The 20,479-nt window shown below is 65.9% G+C and overlaps 2 protein-coding genes across 7 annotated transcripts in view; one reads left to right on the forward strand and one right to left on the reverse strand.

The window, feature by feature from the left end:
* Window positions 1-1,329: 1,329 nt before the first annotated feature.
* CRYBA1 (crystallin beta A1) lies at window positions 1,330-10,206 on the reverse strand. The gene is made up of 8 exons (XM_086763044.1): window positions 10,158-10,206; window positions 8,836-8,892; window positions 6,064-6,254; window positions 5,242-5,306; window positions 4,202-4,320; window positions 2,461-2,602; window positions 1,785-1,927; window positions 1,330-1,652 (listed from the first exon to the last, which is right to left on the reverse strand). Exons 4-8 carry the CDS (start codon window positions 5,284-5,286, stop codon window positions 1,505-1,507), a joined length of 597 nt encoding a protein of 198 aa, XP_086619170.1. The 5' UTR covers window positions 5,287-5,306; window positions 6,064-6,254; window positions 8,836-8,892; window positions 10,158-10,206; the 3' UTR covers window positions 1,330-1,504.
* A 101-nt stretch (window positions 10,207-10,307) lies between these two features.
* The window catches only part of MYO18A (myosin XVIIIA), a 37,143-nt gene continuing 26,971 nt past the window's right edge, over window positions 10,308-20,479 (forward strand). For 2 of the 6 annotated variants that reach the window (XM_086763321.1, XM_086763322.1), the window contains exons 1-2: window positions 14,836-15,111; window positions 15,380-16,472. In XM_086763321.1, coding sequence (XP_086619447.1) covers window positions 15,459-16,472 — 1,014 coding nt within the window. In that variant the 5' untranslated portion in view covers window positions 14,836-15,111; window positions 15,380-15,458. Of the gene's footprint in view, window positions 10,381-14,831; window positions 15,112-15,379; window positions 16,473-20,254; window positions 20,351-20,479 lie in introns of those variants that run through there. The other 4 variants (XM_086763323.1, XM_086763324.1, XM_086763319.1 and 1 more) reach the window with 3 other exon arrangements.

A 20,479-nucleotide genomic window follows, 5' to 3' on the forward strand; every position in this document is an offset into this window, starting at 1 on the left:
AGAAGGACCCTGACAGCTTTCTCCTCGTGTTCCCTTCGCCATGGCAGAAATTTGTACTAACTTGACAGCTTTTTTTCATACAGAACAGGGCTGCTTTTCTATCTACCATCACACGTGTACTTACACACCTTCAGCGGCTCGCGAGCCTCTGAAGGTCCTCAACTTGTTTACTGGGGGGACGGATGCCCCTCTCTCCCCCCTCCCCTGACTATTTCAGTGTTAAGGGCGGTGCGAAACACAACCGCACGCTTCAACTCCGAGCTGGGGCTGGAGCCCTCTCCTCTCCTGCCCACCTCCCCCCACCCCATCAATAAGTTCTCATTTCGTTCGGTTTCCTGGTGTATATTAAAATCGCCGTGAGGGGTTGTGCTCTGCCTGCTCCGGAGCTGAATTACCTCTGACCTGCGGAGAGGGGCAGCCCCTCTTTGTTGTCCATGTTGTAGCGTGCGACCACACGGATCGGTAAAGGTAGTCTTTGTTTCCTTCTCCCCTCCCCGGTATTTCCGATTAGGTTAATGCACTCTTGTGTGCCCAGCTGGAAAAAAATGTAGGCGTTTTCCCGGTCGTGAGAGGGTGGCTAGAAGAGTTAGTGTAATACCTGCTGTAGCTGTGTCTGGCGCAGCCCCTTGCGCCGGTATGGGTGATGTCACGGACTGTAAGGATAGGTAATGTCCATGAGCTGTAATGGCATGATGTATCTTTACCAATGATGTCATACTTCACACTAAATGTTTAAAAAAAAAAAAAATTACCTGAAATTTTGTTTATTCTGCACCAACAGGTCTTCAAAATTTATCCAAATTTTATTATTTTATCAGGAAAAAAAAAAATTTGTGTAGATCGAATACGTTAAGACAGACAATAAGTGATGTAAATTGTTGAATAAAAGTTTTAAAGTTTGTGGGTGTCAGTGTGGCTTTCTTTTTTGCGCTCTCAGGGAGCATCCCTTGGCCCAGGGACGCTGCGTGGCCGACGACTCGACTTTGGGTCCCGTGGGCCTGGTGACGTTGGCCACAAAGCCTACGAGCGGCGCGGCGCAGGTGGCTCTGTGCGCGTGGGTGCCGGTCCTGGCAGGGCAGGGGGCTGGGAGCGTGGCGTCCTTTACCTTGACTGGGAAAGGGGAAGCCACACGGCTGCAGAGCTGCAACGACCAAGGATTTGGCTGCTGTGTGCGTGTGAGAGTTGGGGGTTGAAGTTGCCTTGGTGTGAGCCCTGCCAGGCTTTCGTCCTGCTTAAACTGGGCGTGGCTCCGGTCCCCGCCACTGGGATGGGGATGTGTGACTTCAAATCCAAACGCACAACAGCAAACAAGCACCAAGCTGGTTTAATTTTTTCTTTCAGTCACGTTTATTGGCAATTGTGGCAATTGGTACCGTTTGGGAGTGGTGGTCCATAAGCAGTTACAGTACAAGAAGGGGTGGTTATTTCAGGAGGGGAGTATTAGCACCAAAAGGGAGCTGGTGAGCTTTAGAAACCTCGCAACGATGTACTGGAAAGTGGGGAGCTACTGCTGGACACGCCGGATGGATTGGATCTGGGAGGTCTGGGCATGCGAACCCCACTCTCTCCAGTGCTTGTAGTCTCCTCCGTGGTGGTCGGACTCCAGGACGTACTGGTAGCCACGGTACCCAGGATACTGGTAGCAAACCCAGCTGGAAGAAAAGGAGTAGTCAGGCGACAAGAGGTAAGCAAGGGGGTTACGGGGTGTCCCCTCTCCAGCTGTGGCAGCACAGCAGCAGCAGCTGTTTGTCCCTGCTGCTCTTGGCCCTTTTCCCATCACTTACGCGCCGCACTGGATCTTCATGGAGCCCACTTCGTTGTTGGCCCAGCCCATGGCCTGCAGCGAGGGGTAGTCGTCGCCCATCTCCCACTGGCGGCCGATGAAGTTGTCTTTCTCGAAGACAGTGATCTTGGATTCCTTGTGATTCTGGGGGGAAAGAGCAGGGGCTGAGGGGGTGGCCGTGGTCCTTCCCTGGTGTGGGTGGGGACGGTGGGGCAACGGCTGTCCCTCCCTGTGGCGTTGCTGGGAGGGGCTCCTGGGCTGTTGTGTGCACAGCCCAAGGAAGGGAGGGAGGGAGGCGTTCAGCCCCCCAGGGCTGGTTTTTCCAGAGCCCAGATGGGTGGGGGTGCTCAATGGGGTGACACTGGGGCAGGGGTTGGCCTAGGAGGTGGCAGTGACAGCAATGGCACAGCTACAGTCTCAGGCTGGCTGTCCCCGAGCTCTGGTCACATACAGCCGGCCCAAACGTTTCCTTGAAAGTTTCAGAAAATGGGACAGCAACAGCCAGTCCTGCTGGGCACGGGAGGGAAGAGCCGAGCCCACCTCGAGGACCCTCTGCCACCCGCAGAGCCCCTGGCGTGGCTGTGTTTGCCCTTCCTAACCTCGCTCCCTTGGCCTGGTGCTATTGCCCGGGACATTTTAATGGGTTGCGAGACCTCCGTTGGAGCCAGGACACTCACAGCAGAGCAGACGGGGCGGAAGGACATCAGGCGCTCGATGTGGTAGGCGTTGCTGCCGCTCCAGGCGTCCCAGCGCGGGTACTCTCCCCTCTCCAGGATGAACTGCTGCCCGCAGAAGCCGGTGTGCTCGTAACCGACCCAGCTGCAAAAACAGAGCGAGGGCTGCCAGGGCTTCCTGCGGCGGCTCTGCACCTCCCGCTCGGGGCTAGGCACCGGGGCACGGATGTAGGTGCAAGGAAGAGGCTGGGGTCTGGCCTCTGCCTGCAAGCCCAGGAGGAAAGGAAGCGGTGCTGGATGTGGGCAGAGCACCCGGGGAGCGCGTAACCCCCTCTGGTGCCTGGGAGGCTGCACGCCTGGCAGGGTCCCCAGGCTGCAGCGGGCAATGGGGTCCCTCCCTCAAGGGGCCCAGCCTACGAGGGTGGCTCACTTTCCCCTCGTGCTCTGTGGTTATTTATGTGGATCGGCATCGCGTTAGGGTGCCACAGGACACCTGTGGCTGCCCTAGTCTCTCACAGGCCTCATTTCTTACTCGTTTCCCAATTACAACCTGGCACAGCTGGAAAGACCTGAATTCCTAACACAGAACCCATCTGGCTGCGGGCAGGGCAGGGAGCTGTTGCCTTTCCCCTTTTTGGGTCCCCTTCTTCGCTGAAAACAAACATGGAGTGGCGAGAGGGATGCCTTCGCCCCGCAGGGGACATTTTGCAAGCCTGCGTGTCCCCAGGGTGGGGACCTCTCCAGGGCTCGTCCTCTTGCAGGGCCTGGGGACGGGACAGCCGCAGCCGAGCCAAGCAGGGCAGCAGAGGCTGGGCTGGGGGCTGGAGGGAGGATGGCACAGGCTGTGCAGCCCACAGCCCCCCTGCTTATGGGGTACGCGGGGTGCTGAGGGGCAGGCTGAGCCGGGGGGGTCGAGGGCCTCTTGCCACTGACCCAAACTGAGCCCCTATCCCGTCCCGCAGTCGGCTTCGCCTGGTGCAAGGTGAGCAGCCTGATTAGGAACACGTCAACTGGAGCAGCGAGCTGATTACGGCGGGAGCACGCATGCCGCGGTAATCCCATTAGCATTACAAATCCTAAATATAGCAGCGCAAATCTATCTTGTCTGCTTCCCCGGCCCCAGCGGGATGCCTGCCGTGGGGACCGCTCCTTACGCGCAGCGTCTCGGAGCAGCTCGGGAGACGTTGTGCCTCTGCCAGGGAAGATTCCCGTGTGCCGGGGAAGATTCTTGTGGGCAGGGAGAGGCCTGGCTCTGCTCCCTGCACCTCCAGCGACTGGGGCAGCCCAGCGCGGGCTGCGGGAGGGCTCTGCTCTGGCCCTGGGGAGCTGCACGGTGCGGGGAGAGCACAGGGCAGAGCAGGGCTGGGCCCTGGCTCGTGAAAAGAGCTTCATGGGGTTACGCAGGGTAGGACGGGGACCAGGCTGAGCTCAAGAGCCACTCGCTGAGCACTGATCTTCGCTGCATCCTTGGGCAGCATCCCTGTGGGGCACCAGGGAGCTCCAAACCCGCGGGAGGCAGCTGTGGATGATGCCAAAGGCGTTGCTGCTGTCCTTGTCTGTGTCAGTGCGGCTCAGGGCTTGCTGCTCTACCCTGGCAGGGTGGGACCCCCCGTCCCTGACTTCCCCCAGCTGCAGCGCTTGGCTCCAGCTTGGTGGAGCGAGGACAGCCGGCCCCGCTCCACGCTCAGGCACCGCTCGCCCCACCAGCCCGCCTGGGAAAGCATCCCCGCCGCTGGGTACTCACGCGCCGCACTCCACCTTCAGGGAGCGGATGTTGTCGAAGCCGCACTCCATGATGTTTGGACAGGCCGAGGTGAACTCCATCCTCTTGCCCTGAAAGTTTTCTTGGTCGTACACGGTGATCTGGAACGGAGAGCGAGCTGCTGAGTTGGGAACTGCCTGGCAGCGGCCCCAGGCGATTCAGCATCTCCTCTTTGGGATGGAGGGTCTCGCTCCGTCCGGGGAAGAGCCCGGAGGCTGCACCGAACACCCCTCTGGGCTGGGACGCAGCCCCACAGGCCTCTACGCATCCCTGCACTGCTGGCCCCGCGGTGCCCTGCCTTGGCGTCGGGGGAACCGCATGCCGGCCCCTGCTCCGCTCTCCTGCTCACCCCTGCGGAGATCAGTTCCCGGGGCAGCGGTGCCGTCCGGAGAGAGGAGCGGAGCCGTTCTGGGACGGGCGGGTGGCAGGGCTGTGGCTGGCGGTTCTCCCGGCCTCTGCTCCGAACGCTCTAGGGCAAAGAGGATTAACGGGGGAAAGGGCGACGGGGAGCTCCCCGGGGGGCTGTGGCTGATGCTCTTCTCTCCCACGACAGCTCCGGGCTTCGGTGGGGTGCACCCCACTTGCGGACGTGCTTCTCCTCTCCCTCTCTGCTCCCTCGAACTGTATTCCCAGAGCTGCTCCCCACCTCGCTCCGCCGTGCCCACCGCCCCCTTTGCAGCCCTCGTGCCTGCCCCTGCCCGCCCCGACGGCGGAGGGCAAATAAACAGCTCGCAGCTTTTGGGGACGGCTGTGACTGCCTGGCACGGCACAGCTGCTGGGAGCAGGGCACGGCTGGGCCAGGGTGCTGCAAAGAGGCTTAGGGAAAACACCCGGGAGGTGTTTGAGCAGGCGGGAGGCGAGTTCCCGTGGGCAAAGAACGGGGGTGCCTTGCTTCCCGCGCTCCCCGCCGCCTCGCTGCCCGCTGTGCGGCTCTCCTGGCCGCAGAGGACTGGCTTTGCCCCTCTCCCTGTTCCCCGGCTGCACACCGGAAAGGCGAGGTACAAGGGGGTGCGAGGACGTACCTTCCACGGGCCCATGGGGACAGGCAGAGGGTTTGTCTGAGCCATCTTTGCTGCTGGAACGGGGTCTGGAGGAGGAAGGAAAAGCTGTTTGCACTGCAGCGTGCCCCTGCGCATCCCTGCTGCCTGCTCGTGGGGCCGGGGGACGGCTCTGTGCCCACTGCCCATGGCGCCTGTTCCAAGGCAGCCGTCCCGCTGCCGGGGCCAAGCCATGCCAGCCGCAGCGAGACCCTCTTGCTAGCTGCAGCGTGGGGTGGAGGGCACAGCGGGGGCTGCGGGACGCATCCGAAGCAGGGTGCTCCCTTCCCGCCACCGCGGTGCTCCTTCCCTCCTCCCGGCTGCGGCACAGTGCCCGGCTCCCTCTTCTCCTTCCCCGAGGCCAGGCCATCGCTAGGAAAAGCAGCTCTGAGCCGGCATGGGGAGCTGCGGTGGTGGGCACGGGCTGCCCCATGCCTGGAGGTGTCGAACAGACCTGCCTGCGCCCCTCTCCCTGCCCCGGCGCCCCGGCTATGCCTCCCTTGGGAGGCGCGGTGGGCTCCCACGAACAGCCCCAGCCATGGTGGGAGACGCCAAGCGGTGTGCCGTGCTGGGAGCCAGGGCCGGGTGGGTGCCAGGAGTGGGGTGCCCCATGGTAGAGGGGCTCTCAGCCACCCCGGCTGCCGGCAGGGACGTGTGAGCCTGTCTTTTGCCACGGGAAATGGCGATGGTCCCTCTGGGTGTCTTTTGCCACCAGGCAGGAGGAAGGGTGTCTGCCCATCTGGCCGGCGGCAGCGTGGGCGAGCCACGGGCAAGGCGGGAGAGGTATGAATCGGTCCCAGGACTCACCTAGCTCAGGCGGTTACTGCTGCTTCGCCCATGTAATGTTTGCCTACTTCAGCGGCTCGGCTTTTATAGGGTGCTGCTGGCCGGGAGCCGGTGCCAGCGTTTGCAGAGCCGTCAGCACAATGCTTGCTCTGGCATTGTCCTGCTGATCCCCGGAGATTTCAGCTGCTCATCCCCATGGTCTGAGCCACATTCTTAGGGAAAAAGAAAAAAAAAAATTTGATAATAAAAAAAAAAATAATCAGGGCGGCTGTTTGCACAGATAATCTTGGGCACAAATGACTCAACAGTTTGACAGCTCTGGCATTTTCCAGGGGCAATGCACCGCGCCGTCACGGGGCGAGCGTGGGGGCTGGCCCGGCCCTGGTGCGGGGTGGCACGGTGAGGATGGTGTGGGCTGAGACCTCGTGGGTGGTGGGCTCGGCGGGGTGTCTACTGGAGACCATCATCGCCTTGCTCCGCCTGGCGGGTCCCTGTCCCCATGGCGGTGTGGACACCCTCCTCCCACCACAGCTCCATGGCAGGCAAGGAGGGCTGCCAGACTGCGCCTCCTCGCTCCGTGGGAGCTGGTGTGGGGCCTCTTGTTCACCGTCCCGGCAGCCATGGCCCCACGGCCACACCGAGCCCCAGTGCTCGCTGCCCTCGGCTCCACACAGTGCTGCCACCGCCCTGGCCTCATGCCCGGGGCGGGGAGCCGCCATGGGCCTGGGAGGCCTCAGGCCTGCAGTAACCATGGCAACGAGGCACCCCTAGGCCTCAGGCCTTGCGGTAACCATGGCAACGAGGCACCCCTAGGCCTCAGGCTTTGCAGTAACCATGGCAACCACACCTTCTCCCCCTTCCCTGCAGCACCGCTCCCTCAGGGTCCCGCCATGGCGGGTGCTGCAGGTCCTGGGGTGCCATGGTGGGTGCTACAGGCCCTAGGGTGTCATGGCGGGCTCAGGCCCAGGCCCTCTGGGGTCATGAGGCGAGCGTGGCGGCGCGGGCTGCTGCCTCAGCGCATGGCTGCCGGCACAATGCACCGCCTGCGTCTGACTGCTCCCTTTGTCTCCTCGCTGGGCGGCCGGCACAAAACAAAGCGCCCCGTCAGCGATGCCCGCCGCACACCCTGGCACCCAGCCCGGGGGGACCCTGACAGGGGCCACACTTGCTGGGATGGCACCCGCCCAGCCCAGCCCGAGGGGGTCCAGCGGGGTCCTGGGGGACCCCTCCTGTGGGCAGGGCTCCACCATGGTGGGGGGAAGCTGGGACTCAGGGGGGGATCTTTCCTCTCGCTGACTGCTGCCATGCGCTGCACCGGAGCTGGGCACTGCGGGGGGACGGGGATGGGGTCAGTGGGACAATGATGGGAAGCGGAGCTGTGGGGCTGCACCCCTAAAGCCTGACACCGGCTCCCGTGCCATGCTGGCTGACTGTACCACCATGTCCTGGCAAACGTGGGGTCAGGAGGAGCAGGGCCACCTGCCCTCTGCGGGGCTGCCAAAAGGTGGGCTGGCGGTGGGTACGCTCCTGCAAAGACCCCAGGCACCCCGCCATATGCACCCAGGCCTGGCTGCAAGCAGGAGGCCAGGCTGGAGCTGATCCCTCGGCTCGCTCCAGACCCTCGGACATGTCTTGACCATGGCTTCGGCCACCCCGGCGGTGCGGAGGCTTTGCCAGGGGCCCGGTGCCACTAGAGGGAGAGCTCACCCTGAGCAGCCCGCGCTGCAGCCGGCGCATGCGGGCGTACGGCGGGTGTACGGCACCGCACGCCCCTGTACGGCACCGCACGCCCCTGTACACCCAACACGGGCACCCGGCTCCCCTTGCGAAGAGAGAATGCTGGCTCTGGCTGCAAACGGTCCCAGGGCAAAGCCCGGAGCCCGCAGCCAGCCCAGGCCAGGAGCAGGGTGGGGGGAAAGCCCCCTTGCACACCCCACATCTGGCATGGCTGGGGACAGGTCACCCCCGGCAGAGAGCAGGGACCCCAGGTACGGCTCGGGGTGTGGTGGGCTCCACCACCGCTCTCCCAGCTCACTCCGAGCACCGCTGGTGGGGCAAGTCCCCCCCTCGCAGCGCGGACGTAGGGGGACAGCGGCGGGCACCGGGGGAGCCCCCGCTGCAACGATGCTGGCAGGTCCACAGGTTGTCTGGAACAACTGGTTTTTCTGGATCGCAGAGACTATAAAAAAGCAGTGACCTATTTAGGAAACCCCCGCGGCACTGCAAAATAGATGCTTTCCCTCCCAGCTCAGCTCGAGGCCCTGGCTGCTCCGGCCAGCCGTCTGCGCCTGCCGAGGGCACCGCGGAACGCCGCTGGCGCCGGAGCTCTGTCCCGCTTCTCCCTAGAAAACCACGGGCAATGTGGAGACCTCCCTCAGGCACGGGGTTTGCTGGTGTTTGCAAAACCCCGTACCAGGGGAGAGCTGCTCAGGGCAGCGGGAGAGGGGCTGGCGAGGTCGTCCAGCCACCTTGCTGGGAAGGACGGGGGTGTTTGGCACTGGGAAGGTGGCAGGAAGCTGGGCCTGCTGGGTGGCTGCTGGTTGCAGGGCGGTGTGAGCCACCGCGGACCCCACACTGTCCCGCAGCCCGGCGGTTCCAACCGGCATCAGCTCTGCCACCGCCTGCCCGGCGCGATAAGGAAGCCGGAGCTGCCGCAGGCCATAAGCAGCCGTTCACCCGCCCGTGCCGGGGGAAGCGGGGCAATGGTGCAGTCACACAACGTGTCCCCTCGCCACCGCAGCCGGAAAACCCTCCTGCCAGCCCAGCCGGGGCTCTGCCTCCCCTCCGGATTACCCGTTCCCGTCGCTGCTCTCCGGATGGCTGCGGCTCCCCGCGCTGGATGCCATGTGCCTAGGACAAAGGAAAGTGTGACAAAAGCAGGCGCCTGCGCTTGCTGCCGCCGTCCTCCGCCGCTGCAAGGGCTGCATCTCCTCCACCGCCGGCTCCCTCGGCCCCTTGCACGCTGCCAGCTTGTTCTTGCCGTGCTCCCGCACACGCGTGCTGCGTCGGGGCCGTGTCCTGGGCACACGTTGTGGGCTGGAAACCGCACCCGGCCTTACTGCTGCGTGGGAACGGGGGCATGTGACATCCGGGCAAGCTTGTCCCGGGATGGGGGGGTGAACCCGCTGCGGTTCCTAGTGCTCGCGGGGGCACGGCTCAGCCTCCGGCTAGCGCGCAGCCCGGCACTGCCGTACGGCGAGGCAGGGCGGTGAGGCTGTGGCCGCTGGGAAGATCTGAGTCCCCCTCGCCCCGTCACGCTTGCAGCCCGATCGCACGAGAGCCAGGGCCACGTGGCTCAGGACGGTGGCAGGGTTTTGGGGTGGGTGCTCCGGGGCACGGCAGGGCAGGATGGGGAGCCGTGGGAGGTGGCTGGGGTGGCGCTAGGGGCAGACCCCTGTCCCCGCAGGCTTTTGGCTGTATCTGACGTACCCCAATGCGATGTCCCAAAGCTGGACACGAGTGGAAGGGGGGTAACAAAAGCTGACGGGTGCGCTGAGCGATGCTCATCGTCAGTTACGCGCTGTGTCCCGGCCTGGGCAGCCGAGCTCCGTCCTGAAGAGTCTTGTTTCCGCAGGCTCCCACCCTCCTGGGTACAGGCGGCATGGGGACAAGCACCCGCCACAAAACGGCTCTGCGGGCGCCTCCACCACGTCCCGCTCTGCGTTCCCCAGGCCCGGCCAGGCACCCACCACCCCGCTCCGGCACCCTGTGCCGAATCGGGCACCCACTCCTGATCGGATCCTTCCGAAGAGGAGAACGGCGGGAGCGTGTGTGTGCACTGGGGCGACGTACGTGTGTTGTGTCGCGGGGCGAGGGCTGGGGGGTGTGTGGGGTGTGCGGGGGGGGTGCCAGAGGGACTCCGCGTGCCCGTGAGCGCACCGTACACGCGCGTGTGTGCACACCAGCCGTGCAAACCCGTGCGCGCACGTGTCCCAGTGCGTGCACGAGGGCGCGCTGCGGTTGGAGAGCAAGGGACGCGCTTTGCAGGGTGCACCCCAGCCGCGCGCGCCCCCCGTGTCACAGCCCGCGCCCCGCACCCGCGGTGCGCGCACCCGCACGGTGCGCTTTCGGGGTGGGCGCGCTGCGTGTGCCCGCTGCGCAGCGGGGCCGCTCACCGCAGCGCCTGCGCCGGACGCCGCCGTTCCGTTCCGTTCCGTGCCGTGCCGGGCCGTTTGATCCGGTTTTGCGCCGTTCCGCGCTGCGCCCGGTGCGGCGGGCGGCGCGCGCAGAGCCGGCAGTGCCCGCCCCGGTGCGGGGCCGCCCCTCCCCGCCCCGCCCCGCGCCGCCGCCGGGGCCCGGCACCGCCGCAACCAGCACCGGGCCCCGCTCCGCCGCCGGGTGAGTACCCGCCGCCTCCCTCCCCCCCCCCCCCCACCCCTTCACCGCTACCGGTACCACGGGACCCCCGCGCAGGGGGCGCGCAGCGAGCGGCGCGGGGCGGGGTGCGGCTGCATCGCCCCCCCCTCTCCCCGCCCCCCCCCCCCCCCACGGGCGGGCCGGGCCTGCGCGTGTGTGCGTGTGTGTGTGCGTGCCCCCGCCTTGCACGACCGGGGGTGCGTGTGTGCGGGTCCCCCCCCCGGTGCTGCTGCGGGGTGCGTGTGCACGCGTGGGCCGCTGTTGTCTTGCTCGTGCATCCCCCTTGCATCATGTGTGTGTGCGTGCATCATGCGTGTGCATGTCTGCGTGCCTCATGCGTGTGCATACATCATGTGTGTGCATGCCGATGTGTGCATGCACCATGCATGTGCATGCCTGTGCGTGCACGCATCATGCGTGTGCACGTGTGCCGGCCCCACGCTGTCACCTTGTGCACACCCCCAGAACGTGTTTGTGCGTGCCCCCCGTCCCCGTTGCATGACAGCACCTGTGTGTTTACCACACGCGTGTTTGAGGGGTGCTGGAGGGGCGTGCGCCCCCCTGGTGCTAGCTGGGTGCTGTGGGGAGCCAGCTGTGCCCGTGCGGTGTGTGTGCACTCTGGGTGTGGGGGACACACAGCCGGCCTGTCCCTGCGGGGTGACCGTCTTGGTTCCCCCAGCCCTGGGTGCCCCAGCACCCGTAGCAGGGCTCCTCAGGGCCGGCCCCCCTTCCAGGGAGAAGCCGCCAGCCTGGGCCTTTCCCGGGAATTGCATCCGAAGCCGTTAGCCTGGCTCACTGTTAACAGCGTCACCGCCGTGGCCGGTGGCGCTGGCACCTGCGTCCCTTTTTGGGGTGACACAAGGCTGGCGGGTGGCTTTGCATTGCGGGGGCAAGGCGGGGGTTTGCGGGGCCTGCGGCTGCCGCAGCGCCTGCCCTCGCGTTAATTTGCCCGGGGAGGAATAAATATATAGAGCGGCGGGCGAGGGCTGGGACGCGCGTCCAGAAATAGTGTGGTTTCCAGCCAGGCTGTGAGATGCAAATCGTCTGGTCAGCGAGCGCCGGAGCTAAACTTAGGGCAATTACAGAAAAGCGTGGGCTGGCGACGGGTGTGCGAGGGCAGGCGGCAGCCGGTGTTCCCGCACCCCGGACCCCCAGCCGGCAGCACCCACCGCCACGTCCCCAGCTGAGAACCGAGTGTTCCCACAGCGCTTGCGCCAGCCTTGAACTTTGCCCGCCGACGAGCCGTGGCTCAGCCTTTCACCTTTGCTAAGGGCTGAGCCGTCCGGGGCGGGTCAGGCTGCAAATTTGGGGGCCAGAAACGGGCGGTGGGGAAGGCGTGTGCCCGATGACGCCGGACCTGTGACCCATCTGTCCTCCCCGCGCCGGTCGCTAATTGTCTCCCGATTTCGTTCCTGCCTGGCAGCCACCACTGCCCCGCCACCTGTGTTTTGTAAGGACTCTTGGGCTGGTTTATTGCTCGGCTTTGGGGCGAGGCAGGTGCCTGCACCCCACGCACGCACCCTGTGCACCCTCCTGGCCTCTGCCGCCGGCCCGGGGTGATGCTTCGAAACCAGGCTGGATCCTCTGCTGCTGGAGGTGAGGTTCCCGCAACAGGAGGTCCCCAAGTCCAGCTTTGGAGCCAACCTGGCAGCACATCCCGGCTGTGACTCGGGTAAATCTGGAAGTGTTTTCCTCCTGACGCGTCCCAGCATTGTCCGTAAGGGCAGGCAGTGCAGAGGGATTTGGAAAACCCCTAAATTTCCTTGTTCTGTGGAAAACTCGCGTCCGGCAAGGAGCCATCGCACAGGTCAGGCCCTTCTCCCCTGCGCGAGAGCCGGGCCGGCTGCTGGGCATCGCTGCCGGCAGCACCCTGGCGCGGCGGCGTCCCTGCGGGGCTGGGCACAGCCGGGGTGCGGGGTACCCCAACGCGCTGCGCCCGAGGAGGTGACATCCTGTGCCTGTGCTCCTGTGCCGAAGCAGCGGGCGAGAGCGGCCCAACCGCTGGCACCGTGGCGAGGAGTAGAGCGGGGAGCGCAGGCGACTGGGAAACTTGCGCTGCAGGTCTCTGCGCGGGGAGCGTGTCGGACGAGATTGCGTCTCAGGGAGGGAAGGAGTGGCCCGGAGTTTCAGTGAACGCCTTCCTCCCTGCTGAAACTTCTTCGGCGCCCTGGCAGGGAAGCGGGGGCTCCTGGCCGTGGTGGGCAGGTGAGGGGGTATATCCCCTCCCCAGCTCCTGCTTGGGGTCTCAGGGAGCGCTTTTGGGATGGGGGGCCTGGAGCTGAGTGTCCCTTTCTGCCACCCGGCCCTTCCAAGGTGACATCTGCTGTCCCCCGCCAGCCCAGGTGTCACGGCAGCGTCCTTGCGTGCGATCGCTGGGCACAGCCGGCGCCCACGGGTGCCTCTCCCTTTTCCCTGTCATGGCTCACGCACGCCGCTGCCCCGAACACGCCTGGCGATGGGTAATCCCGGCCCGAGCCCGGGCTGAGTCAGGGAAGGCGCATTGGGTCTGATTCAGGAGCGAGGAGACGCTCAGCAGCCGCCTCCTGCTCGCGGCGTCGGGCTGCGCCCATCCGGCATCCCCGGTGCGCACGTGTTGCTGGCGGGAGCCTCTTTGGAGAAAAGGGAGCAAACTGTGATGGCATCCCACTCGGGCCAGGGACACCGGTGATGCTGGGGTCTTCGCCCCAGCCCACGAAGCTCCTGTCCCCCCACCACCCCTCTTCTGCCTTGCGTGGGGCGCACGCGGCCCGGCTGCTGGCTGCCGGCGCTGCCTGATTAGCGATGCAGCTGGTAACGCTTGTTCCCCCTTTTTGTTGAGCGTACAAAGGCTGGGAGGGAGCGTGTGTGCGGGGGAGAGAAACCGCCGAGGACAAAGAGCGCGCCGGCCGCCTGCCTCCCAGCGCCTCGGCTCTCACCAGCACCTGCCCACCGAGCAGCTCTGCTCTCGATTGTCCCCGATCCCAACCTGGAAAGGGGTCCCGGCGGCCCCCTCCCTGCCATGGGGTGAGCGTGGGGTGGTCCTGGGGGTGCAGCTTTTTGTGGCAGCACTGCTTTGGGGATGCCCAGGTGGCTGGGGCATCATGGCGCATGTCACGGCGGAGGGGACGGTGGCTCCCTCCCTGCCATTGTCCGCGCTGAGGCTCCGGCACCGCTGCGGAGGAGCTGGCGTGCTCGCGGGACCCTTTGCCGGCAGCACCTGCTGCGGGTCAGGGGAAGGAGCTGCGCCGTCCCCGGGCTCAAGTCACCGGTCACACCGCAGGCGGTGTTGCTGGGAGAGGAGAAAGGAGCTGGCTTGTTTTGACGTATTTTGGGGTCCAGCACAGGTCCTGGCTGTGGGTGTTGCAGGGGAACGGGGCTGAGCGTTGCGGGCAGAGCCATGGCAGCCCCTCTGTCCGTGGACGGGAGGCTCGGAGCGGACGAACGCAGCCATATGGCCACTCTTCGTGCCGGACCTCGTCCCTCCGGCTGCTTCCTCTCGCCTCTTCGACTATCGCGTGCCTGGGGCTGGCACTGTGCGGCGGCTTGCAGAGCCCTGCCCTTGCCTGCCCTGCGGCCAGGCTTCTCCTGGGCACACATGCTCCTGCCCTGGCCTCGAGGGTCGAGATTCGGGCAGTCCCCTGCCGTCCCCTGAACCCGTGTGGCTTTGCCAAGGGGAAGCCAGGTTCCCCGTTTCCCTCTGGGTGCGTTCAGGAGCCATGGGGACCGCATGCCCCCGTAGGAAGGTGGCCCAGGCAGTGGTGGTGATGCTGCTCTGGTGCTGCGCTGGAGCCAAGATGCAGCTTGGCGTGGCACGGCACGGCACGGCATCCACGCTCAGGGTGCCCACAGAGCCCGCGCTGACAGCATGGGCAGCACCGCCTGTCCCCGCGGGTTGCCCAAACCTCATCCCCGCACCCGTCGGAGAGCTCTAAAGCAGATGCTTCGAGCGCGGGGAGTTTTCCTGTTGTCCTTTGTGCCGAGGTTCAGTTCCTGCGCGGCTTCCTGCCCCGTTATATATAGCTGTCAGCCCGTCCCACGCGGCGCTGCCGGCCGGCTGCTCCGGTTTGGAGTTGTTTATCTGCAGCCCAAGCGCTCGATGGAGGTTTCGGGGGGGCTGCCGGGCACTGGTTGCCCCGGGGGGCGGACGGGTCCCATAGCAGCCCCATGTGGGGCGAGGCTGTGGGTGCCCCTGGGCGCTGGGCGCACGCAGGGTTTTTTGAGGGGGCAGGGGTTTCTGCCGGGCCGCGGTTTTGCCGCCGGCTGGGTGCTTCCCCGCCCTGCATGGAGCGCCTGAATGAAAGAGCGACTGTTCCTGGAGGTCACCGGCAGCGTCACGAGTTTCTGCGTTGCCCTGGCTAAAATTAGACACTTATCAGTGTTTGGGAGGGATGTGATTTTACAGGTTCCTGTTTATTAGAGCGGCCGTGTTTCCCGCTCCCTCCCCGGTGGGGACGCTACCCGCGGCTGTCCCCCACGGCTTTGCGGTGGCCAGGGCCGGGCCGGGCGGCAGAGAGGCTTCTGTTTCTTCAACAAGGGGCTTTTGAACCGGCGGGCAGGACGCCTGGGGTGCCGCAACCGGCAGGAACGGGCGGTTTTACTTGAGGAGCGTCCGTGCCAGCAAATGCAACTGGGAAACCTTCCTCCCCTGCGCGGCCGTGCTGCTGGGAAACGGCTCCCGAGCTGCCGGAGATGCTGGGGGTCTCGCTCGCAGTCAGCCCCGGTGCTGGCATGGGGGTGCGCGGGGGTGCCAAGCTGCTGGGCTTCTTTCAGGGCATCCGTGGGGGTGCGGGGCCGCCCTTGCTGCGTCCCTGCGGCTTGGTGGCCAGCCAGGACAAGGTGACTGGTCTCAGAACCCCGCGGTGCTGCAGACCCCGGGGAGCGGGGGGACGCCGGGACGTGGCGTGGGGCTGGGGGTGAGCCGTAGGGCGCAGCGAGGGGCGGTGGGGTGGGTGCTGGCTGTGCTGCTGTCTAATTGCACCCTTGCCCGTCTGTCCTTTTGCAGGCAGGCGGCCACGTCGTGACCAGCGCCCCGACCAGCGCCCTGCAGCGGGGGTGAGCGCACCCTGAGCCCCCCCTCCACCATGTTCAACCTGATGAAGAAGGACAAAGAGAAGGATGGGGCCCGAAAGGAGAAGAAGGAAAAGAAGGAGAAGAAGGAGCGGATGTCAGCGGCCGAGCTCAAGAGCCTGGAGGAGATGAGCATGCGCCGGGGCTTCTTCAACCTCAACCGTGCCTCCAAGCGGGACTCCAAGACCCGCCTGGAGATCTCCAACCCCATCCCCATCAAGGTGGCCAGCGGCTCTGACTTGCATCTCACGGATATCGACTCTGACAGCAACCGGGGCAGCGTCATCTTGGACTCAGGCCACCTGAGCACGGCCAGCTCCAGCGATGACCTCAAGGTGGATGACACCAACTTCAAGGGCTCGGTGCTGCAGCGGGCGGCCAAGTTTGGCTCGTTGGCCAAGCAGAACTCACAGATGATTGTCAAACGCTTCTCCTTCTCCCAGAAGAGCCGGGACGAGAGCACTTCAGAGACATCCACCCCCTCGGAGCACTCGGCAGCCCCCTCTCCACAGGTGGAGGTGCGGACGCTGGAGACCCAACTCGCAAAGCAAGGGGTCCCCCCGGGACACCCCCGCACCCCTCCTGCCGCCTCCCTGCGTGCCAGGGTGCCGGAGCTCATCGGCAAGAGGTTCCCCGCTGAGCTGCGGCTGCCCGCCGTGGTGCCCCCGCAGCCCCCCGCCCCGCGGCAGCTGGAGCTGCAGAGGCGCAACACCGGTGATTTCGGCTTCTCCCTACGCCGTACCACCATGCTGGACCGGGCCCCCGACGGGCAGGTGTACCGGCGCGTCGTGCACTTCGCCGAACCCGGAGCCGGCACCAAAGACTTGGCGTTGGGTTTGGTGCCGGGTGACCGACTGGTGGAGATCAATGGGCGAAACGTGGAGAACAAATCCCGGGATGAGATCGTGGAGATGATCCGGCAGTCGGGGGAGACGGTGCAGCTGAAGGTGCAGCCCATCCTGGAGCTGAGCGAGCTGAGCCGCTGCTGGCTGCGGGGCGGCCAGGGGACACGCCACGCTGCCTGGGATGTGAGTAACGCTGTCACCGCCGTGGGGACAATGCCCTGGGCTTCTGCCGGCCGCCAGCATCCTCGCAGCAAGCGGTTGGGTTGGCAGGGGCCGTGCAAACTGGTGGGTGCCGGAGCTGCTCCGGCCGGGAGCGATGTGTGGGGAGCAGCGGGAGGCTGTGCTGGGATGCAGGGGCGATGCAGAGCAGCTGCAAGGACGAGTTTGCATCAGGGCTTGCAAACTGGCACCGGTGGGTTTCGCCCCCCAAAATGCTCCGTGCGTGGGTTTGGTCTGGCAGGGGCTCCGGAGGAGCCTGGCTCTGCGTCACCTGGGAGATCCGTCCCCATCCCTTCGCTGAGAGAGCACGGTCCGGCAGGGAAAGCAGCTTTGCTGGGAAATCCCTCACCCTGCTTGCAAGGAGGGTTGCTGCCTGCCGCGCTGCCCACTTCGGCCTCCCCTGCCTGGGATTCCTCCCTGGGGACTGCGGCGGGTGGTGTGCCGGGGGACCAGAGCTGCCGACGGCGTGCGCAGCCCTGCGCGTGCGGCTGGTGCTGTATAAATAGAAACTTAATGGCTGGCTGACCCACATCTCTTGCGCCAGCCGCCCGGCTCTGCTGACCCTGCCGCAGGCTAACGGGCGCCCTGGCCGGCCGGCATCCCGGCGGAGGCCCCCCAAATGCTGACAGCCTGCAGGGCTGGACCCCCTTCGTGGTGGCAGGGGGTGCAGCAGCGTGGTGTTGGTTTAGCTTGTAACTGGGCTCGTTTAGTGTGTTTTCAAGCCTTGCTTAGGGAGAGGAGGTTGTCTGTACTGGGAAGAGCCATGCTGAGTGCAGCGAGGCCCCGTCCCACGGAGCGGTGGCCGGGATGGAGCAAGGGTGGCCACGGTAGTGGCCGTGGGGTTCCGTGTGTTCCCCAAGCAGGCGCTGGCGCTGCGGGGTGCAGTCTGTGCCAGGCTGGAGCGCTGGTTTTCCAGGAGCGCTGGTTTTCCGGCACCTCCTACCCAGAGCCCGGCAGGCGTCACTGGGCAATGCCGGCTGTGCCGCCGGGATAAGCCCTGGCCGGATAACCCTGTGGGGCTGGGGTACGCGGCTGCTGCCCTTGCCGTACCACGCCGGTGCCTATTCCGTGCCAACACACGGGTGCCGGCAAGGCGCTTGTGCCCACCAAGAGCGCGGCGCTACAGCTGGGAAGGGGGAAGAGGAGACACTGGTGCCTGGGGGCTGCAGCGTATGGCCTCGCGCCGGGTCCTGGCGCGGTGAGATGGCATCGGCCGGAGGAAAGCGGCCAGAGGGGTGGCAGTGACCATGTCCTTGGCGTCTTTGGGTGCCACTGCAGCACGGGCACCCCCGGCACAGGATGCTGGCCCTGTCCCGTACGGTGCAGGGGTGCACTGGGGGGCCGTGCCGCGGCTTGGCTGGTGCTGGGGAAGCAAGGCTGCGGTGCAGGGTGCGGCTGGCGGTCCCTCACCCAGCTGGGCCATGCAAGGTGCCGGCGTGCAGGGAGGCTCTGCTCTCCCACAGGCCCAGCTAAGCTCCCTGGAATGTTTCTGGTCCTAATTTAAATAAAAATGATCTTTTTTGAAACAGGAAATTATAGACATATTTTGGGCTGTTGCTCTGGAAGCCCCTCCCCAGCTGGAGCAGGGATGGTGCCGGGCTCCCTCCGTACTGGGGGGGTTTAACCCCCTCGGCAGGGGCCGTGCTGAGCCGCCCTCGTCCCCGCGGACCCTCGCCGCAGCCGGGCCGGGGCAGCACCTGCCGTGTCGCAGGGCGCCCTTGGTGCTGCGGGGTGCCGGCAGCACGGCGTGGCTGGGCATCAGGGACGGGGTGAAACCACCCTCCCCGTGTCCCGGCCTTGCTCCCGGCACGGGGCAGCTGGGCTGGCTCTGCTCCGCGCTTGTATTTATTTATTTACCAGTGAAATTCCTTTGGCAGGGCCTAGGCGTGCGCCGACCCGGCAGAAATATTCCAGAAACGCCTCCGACCGCTCCGGCGGGACCACAGGCATTCAGCGGCCGCGCTGGCAGACCCTGCGTGCCGTGCTGGCCGCGGGCACCCTGGTCCCCGCACGTCGCTGGCCCCGGGGTGCTAGGCCACCGTGCCACGGCGTGGCTGGGTGCCGGCTCTTTGCCGTGCGCCATGTCCCACCGGAGTGGGGATGTGGGGAGGCAGGGGTGACGCAGGGTGGGGGCTGTGGGACTCTCATCGTGCCGGAGGCGCTTCCTTCATTTTTCCACACTTCCTCCATGGGGAGTTCTTGGTTTCGCTCTTCTTTTGGCTTCGCCGTCGGGACGGTGCCGCCGGGGTGCCCTGGTGTGGGGGTCCCAAGGGGCCCTGGGAAGGGGACTTGTATCCGTTGGGCTCAGCTGTAGGGCCGATGCATCCCTGCTGAAGTTCCCAGCGGAGAAATGAGAGGAATCTGCTGACCAGGCAGGAATGTTGCCATTGCCGAATGGCCAGGCTGGGCGTCCCGGTGGAGATGGAGCCAGGCTCCTTCCCGGTGGCTCCGTGCCCTGCCCCAGGGCTGCTGGGGACCCCCCGGGATGGCAGGACCCCATTGTGTTGTCCGGGTCTGGGTGGGTTTGGTTCACGTGGCTGGCCCTGCGTGCCGGTGCTGTCGCCAAACCCAGCGCGGCTGCAGGGTGCTACACCGGTGACTTGGACCCTGCTCCGATTTGCAGGCAAAGCTGCTCGTTCCTGCTGCCAGGGGACGGGACAGCGACTTTTTTGCTAATAACCCGGCGACTGGTGCCAGCGCTACCTGGGGACACCGGTGTCACCGCGAGCATGCTCACTGCATCGTGCCAGCCCTACCGTGGGTGTTTGCCGTTTGCGGTGCGGAGAGGGGCCGGGGCTGCTGTGAGGTGCCAGCCCTAGGACAGCGTTGCGAAATTTGGCGTTAACGTGGACCAGGAGGGACGTGGCCCGGTGCTGGCGTCCCCGGCACGGGGATTTCCAGCCCACTATCGGCATAGCCCTCCCAGTCAGACCAGGATCCACTACTTCTTCAGGAGCAGATTTTGGCTGGGGGCACTTCTGCGTCCCCATGGTCGGGCAGAGACCTGCTGAGGCGCTGGCTGGGGTCCCTGCCGTGCCCGTGCTCAGGTGGTGACCGCCACTCCTCCGCGCTGCCGGCGTGCCTGGCTCCCTGCCACTGGCCTCTTCCCGGCAGGCACCGCGCCGGGAGGCCCCCGGCCCCTTGCTCACCATCCCGCTCCTGCTGTTTCCAGGGAGATCTTGCACCTCCCAAGGCAACTTTACCGCAAAGATGGCTTCACCGTGGGTTGCCACGCCGTGCCGGGGGGCTGCCAGGCCGGCACACATCCGCGGTGCTGGCCTTCACTTCGGGACAGCGGGCTGTTGTCCCCAGGAGCGTTTTTTGGGGCCGTTGTGCTCACGGCAAAGCGAAGGGAGGAACAAGTGGTGTCAGGGCTGCACTGCCCAGCACGATGCTGGTCACCCCATCACGGACCCCGGGCAACCCCGTCCCTCGTGGCACGAGACCCTCCGTGGCTCCCGGCGGCCGCGCTTGGCCCAGGGATGTCTTTTCCCCACTTCCCCCGGGACGGCTGGTGGGATGGAGGCCGGGCAGTTCCCCCCGCGGCGTTGGGCTGCCGCGAGCCCACATCACTTCCTCCGGCAGTGGCGGCGACAGCGGCGGCGGCGGCGGCGGTGGTGGTGACGAGGCCCCGCTGCCCGCGTGTCCCCCCCAGCGCTCCCTCCGGCTGCTGCGCGCGCCGGCGGGGCCCTCGCATTCCTTGGCTATTTTTAGGGTGGCCCTATCAGCCCAGCTGTCCCCGCGCCGCCGGCTGCCGCCCCGCTAGTGCCTCTCCCACCACGCTGCGCTGCGCTCGCCCCGCCGGAAACCCCGCTCCCAGCTCGCCCCGATCCTGCGGTAAGGTAGGGACCCCCAGCACGGCCAACGCGGCACCCGGGAGCATGAAGGGGGCACGTGGGGGCCAGGTCTGGGCCACTTTGGCGGCCGGGGTCTCTTTCTTGCAGCCCCCCAGGGACCCCGATGCCGGTGCT

Source organism: Chlamydotis macqueenii, chromosome 19 (assembly GCF_036417535.1).
Source record: "Chlamydotis macqueenii isolate bChlMac1 chromosome 19, bChlMac1.mat, whole genome shotgun sequence".
Taxonomy (NCBI): Eukaryota; Metazoa; Chordata; class Aves; order Otidiformes; family Otididae; genus Chlamydotis; species Chlamydotis macqueenii.

Coding starts and splice junctions, on each gene's coding strand:
- CRYBA1 (XM_086763044.1), bottom strand. CDS start 5,286: ATGGCTCAGACAAACCCTCTGCCTGTCCCCATGGGCCCGTGGAAG. Junction 4,321..5,241: donor TCCCCATGGGCCCGTGGAAG/GTACGTCCTCGC, acceptor TCTCCGTTCCAG/ATCACCGTGTACGACCAAGA. Junction 1,928..2,460: donor TCCGCCCCGTCTGCTCTGCT/GTGAGTGTCCTG, acceptor CTTTCCCCCCAG/AATCACAAGGAATCCAAGAT.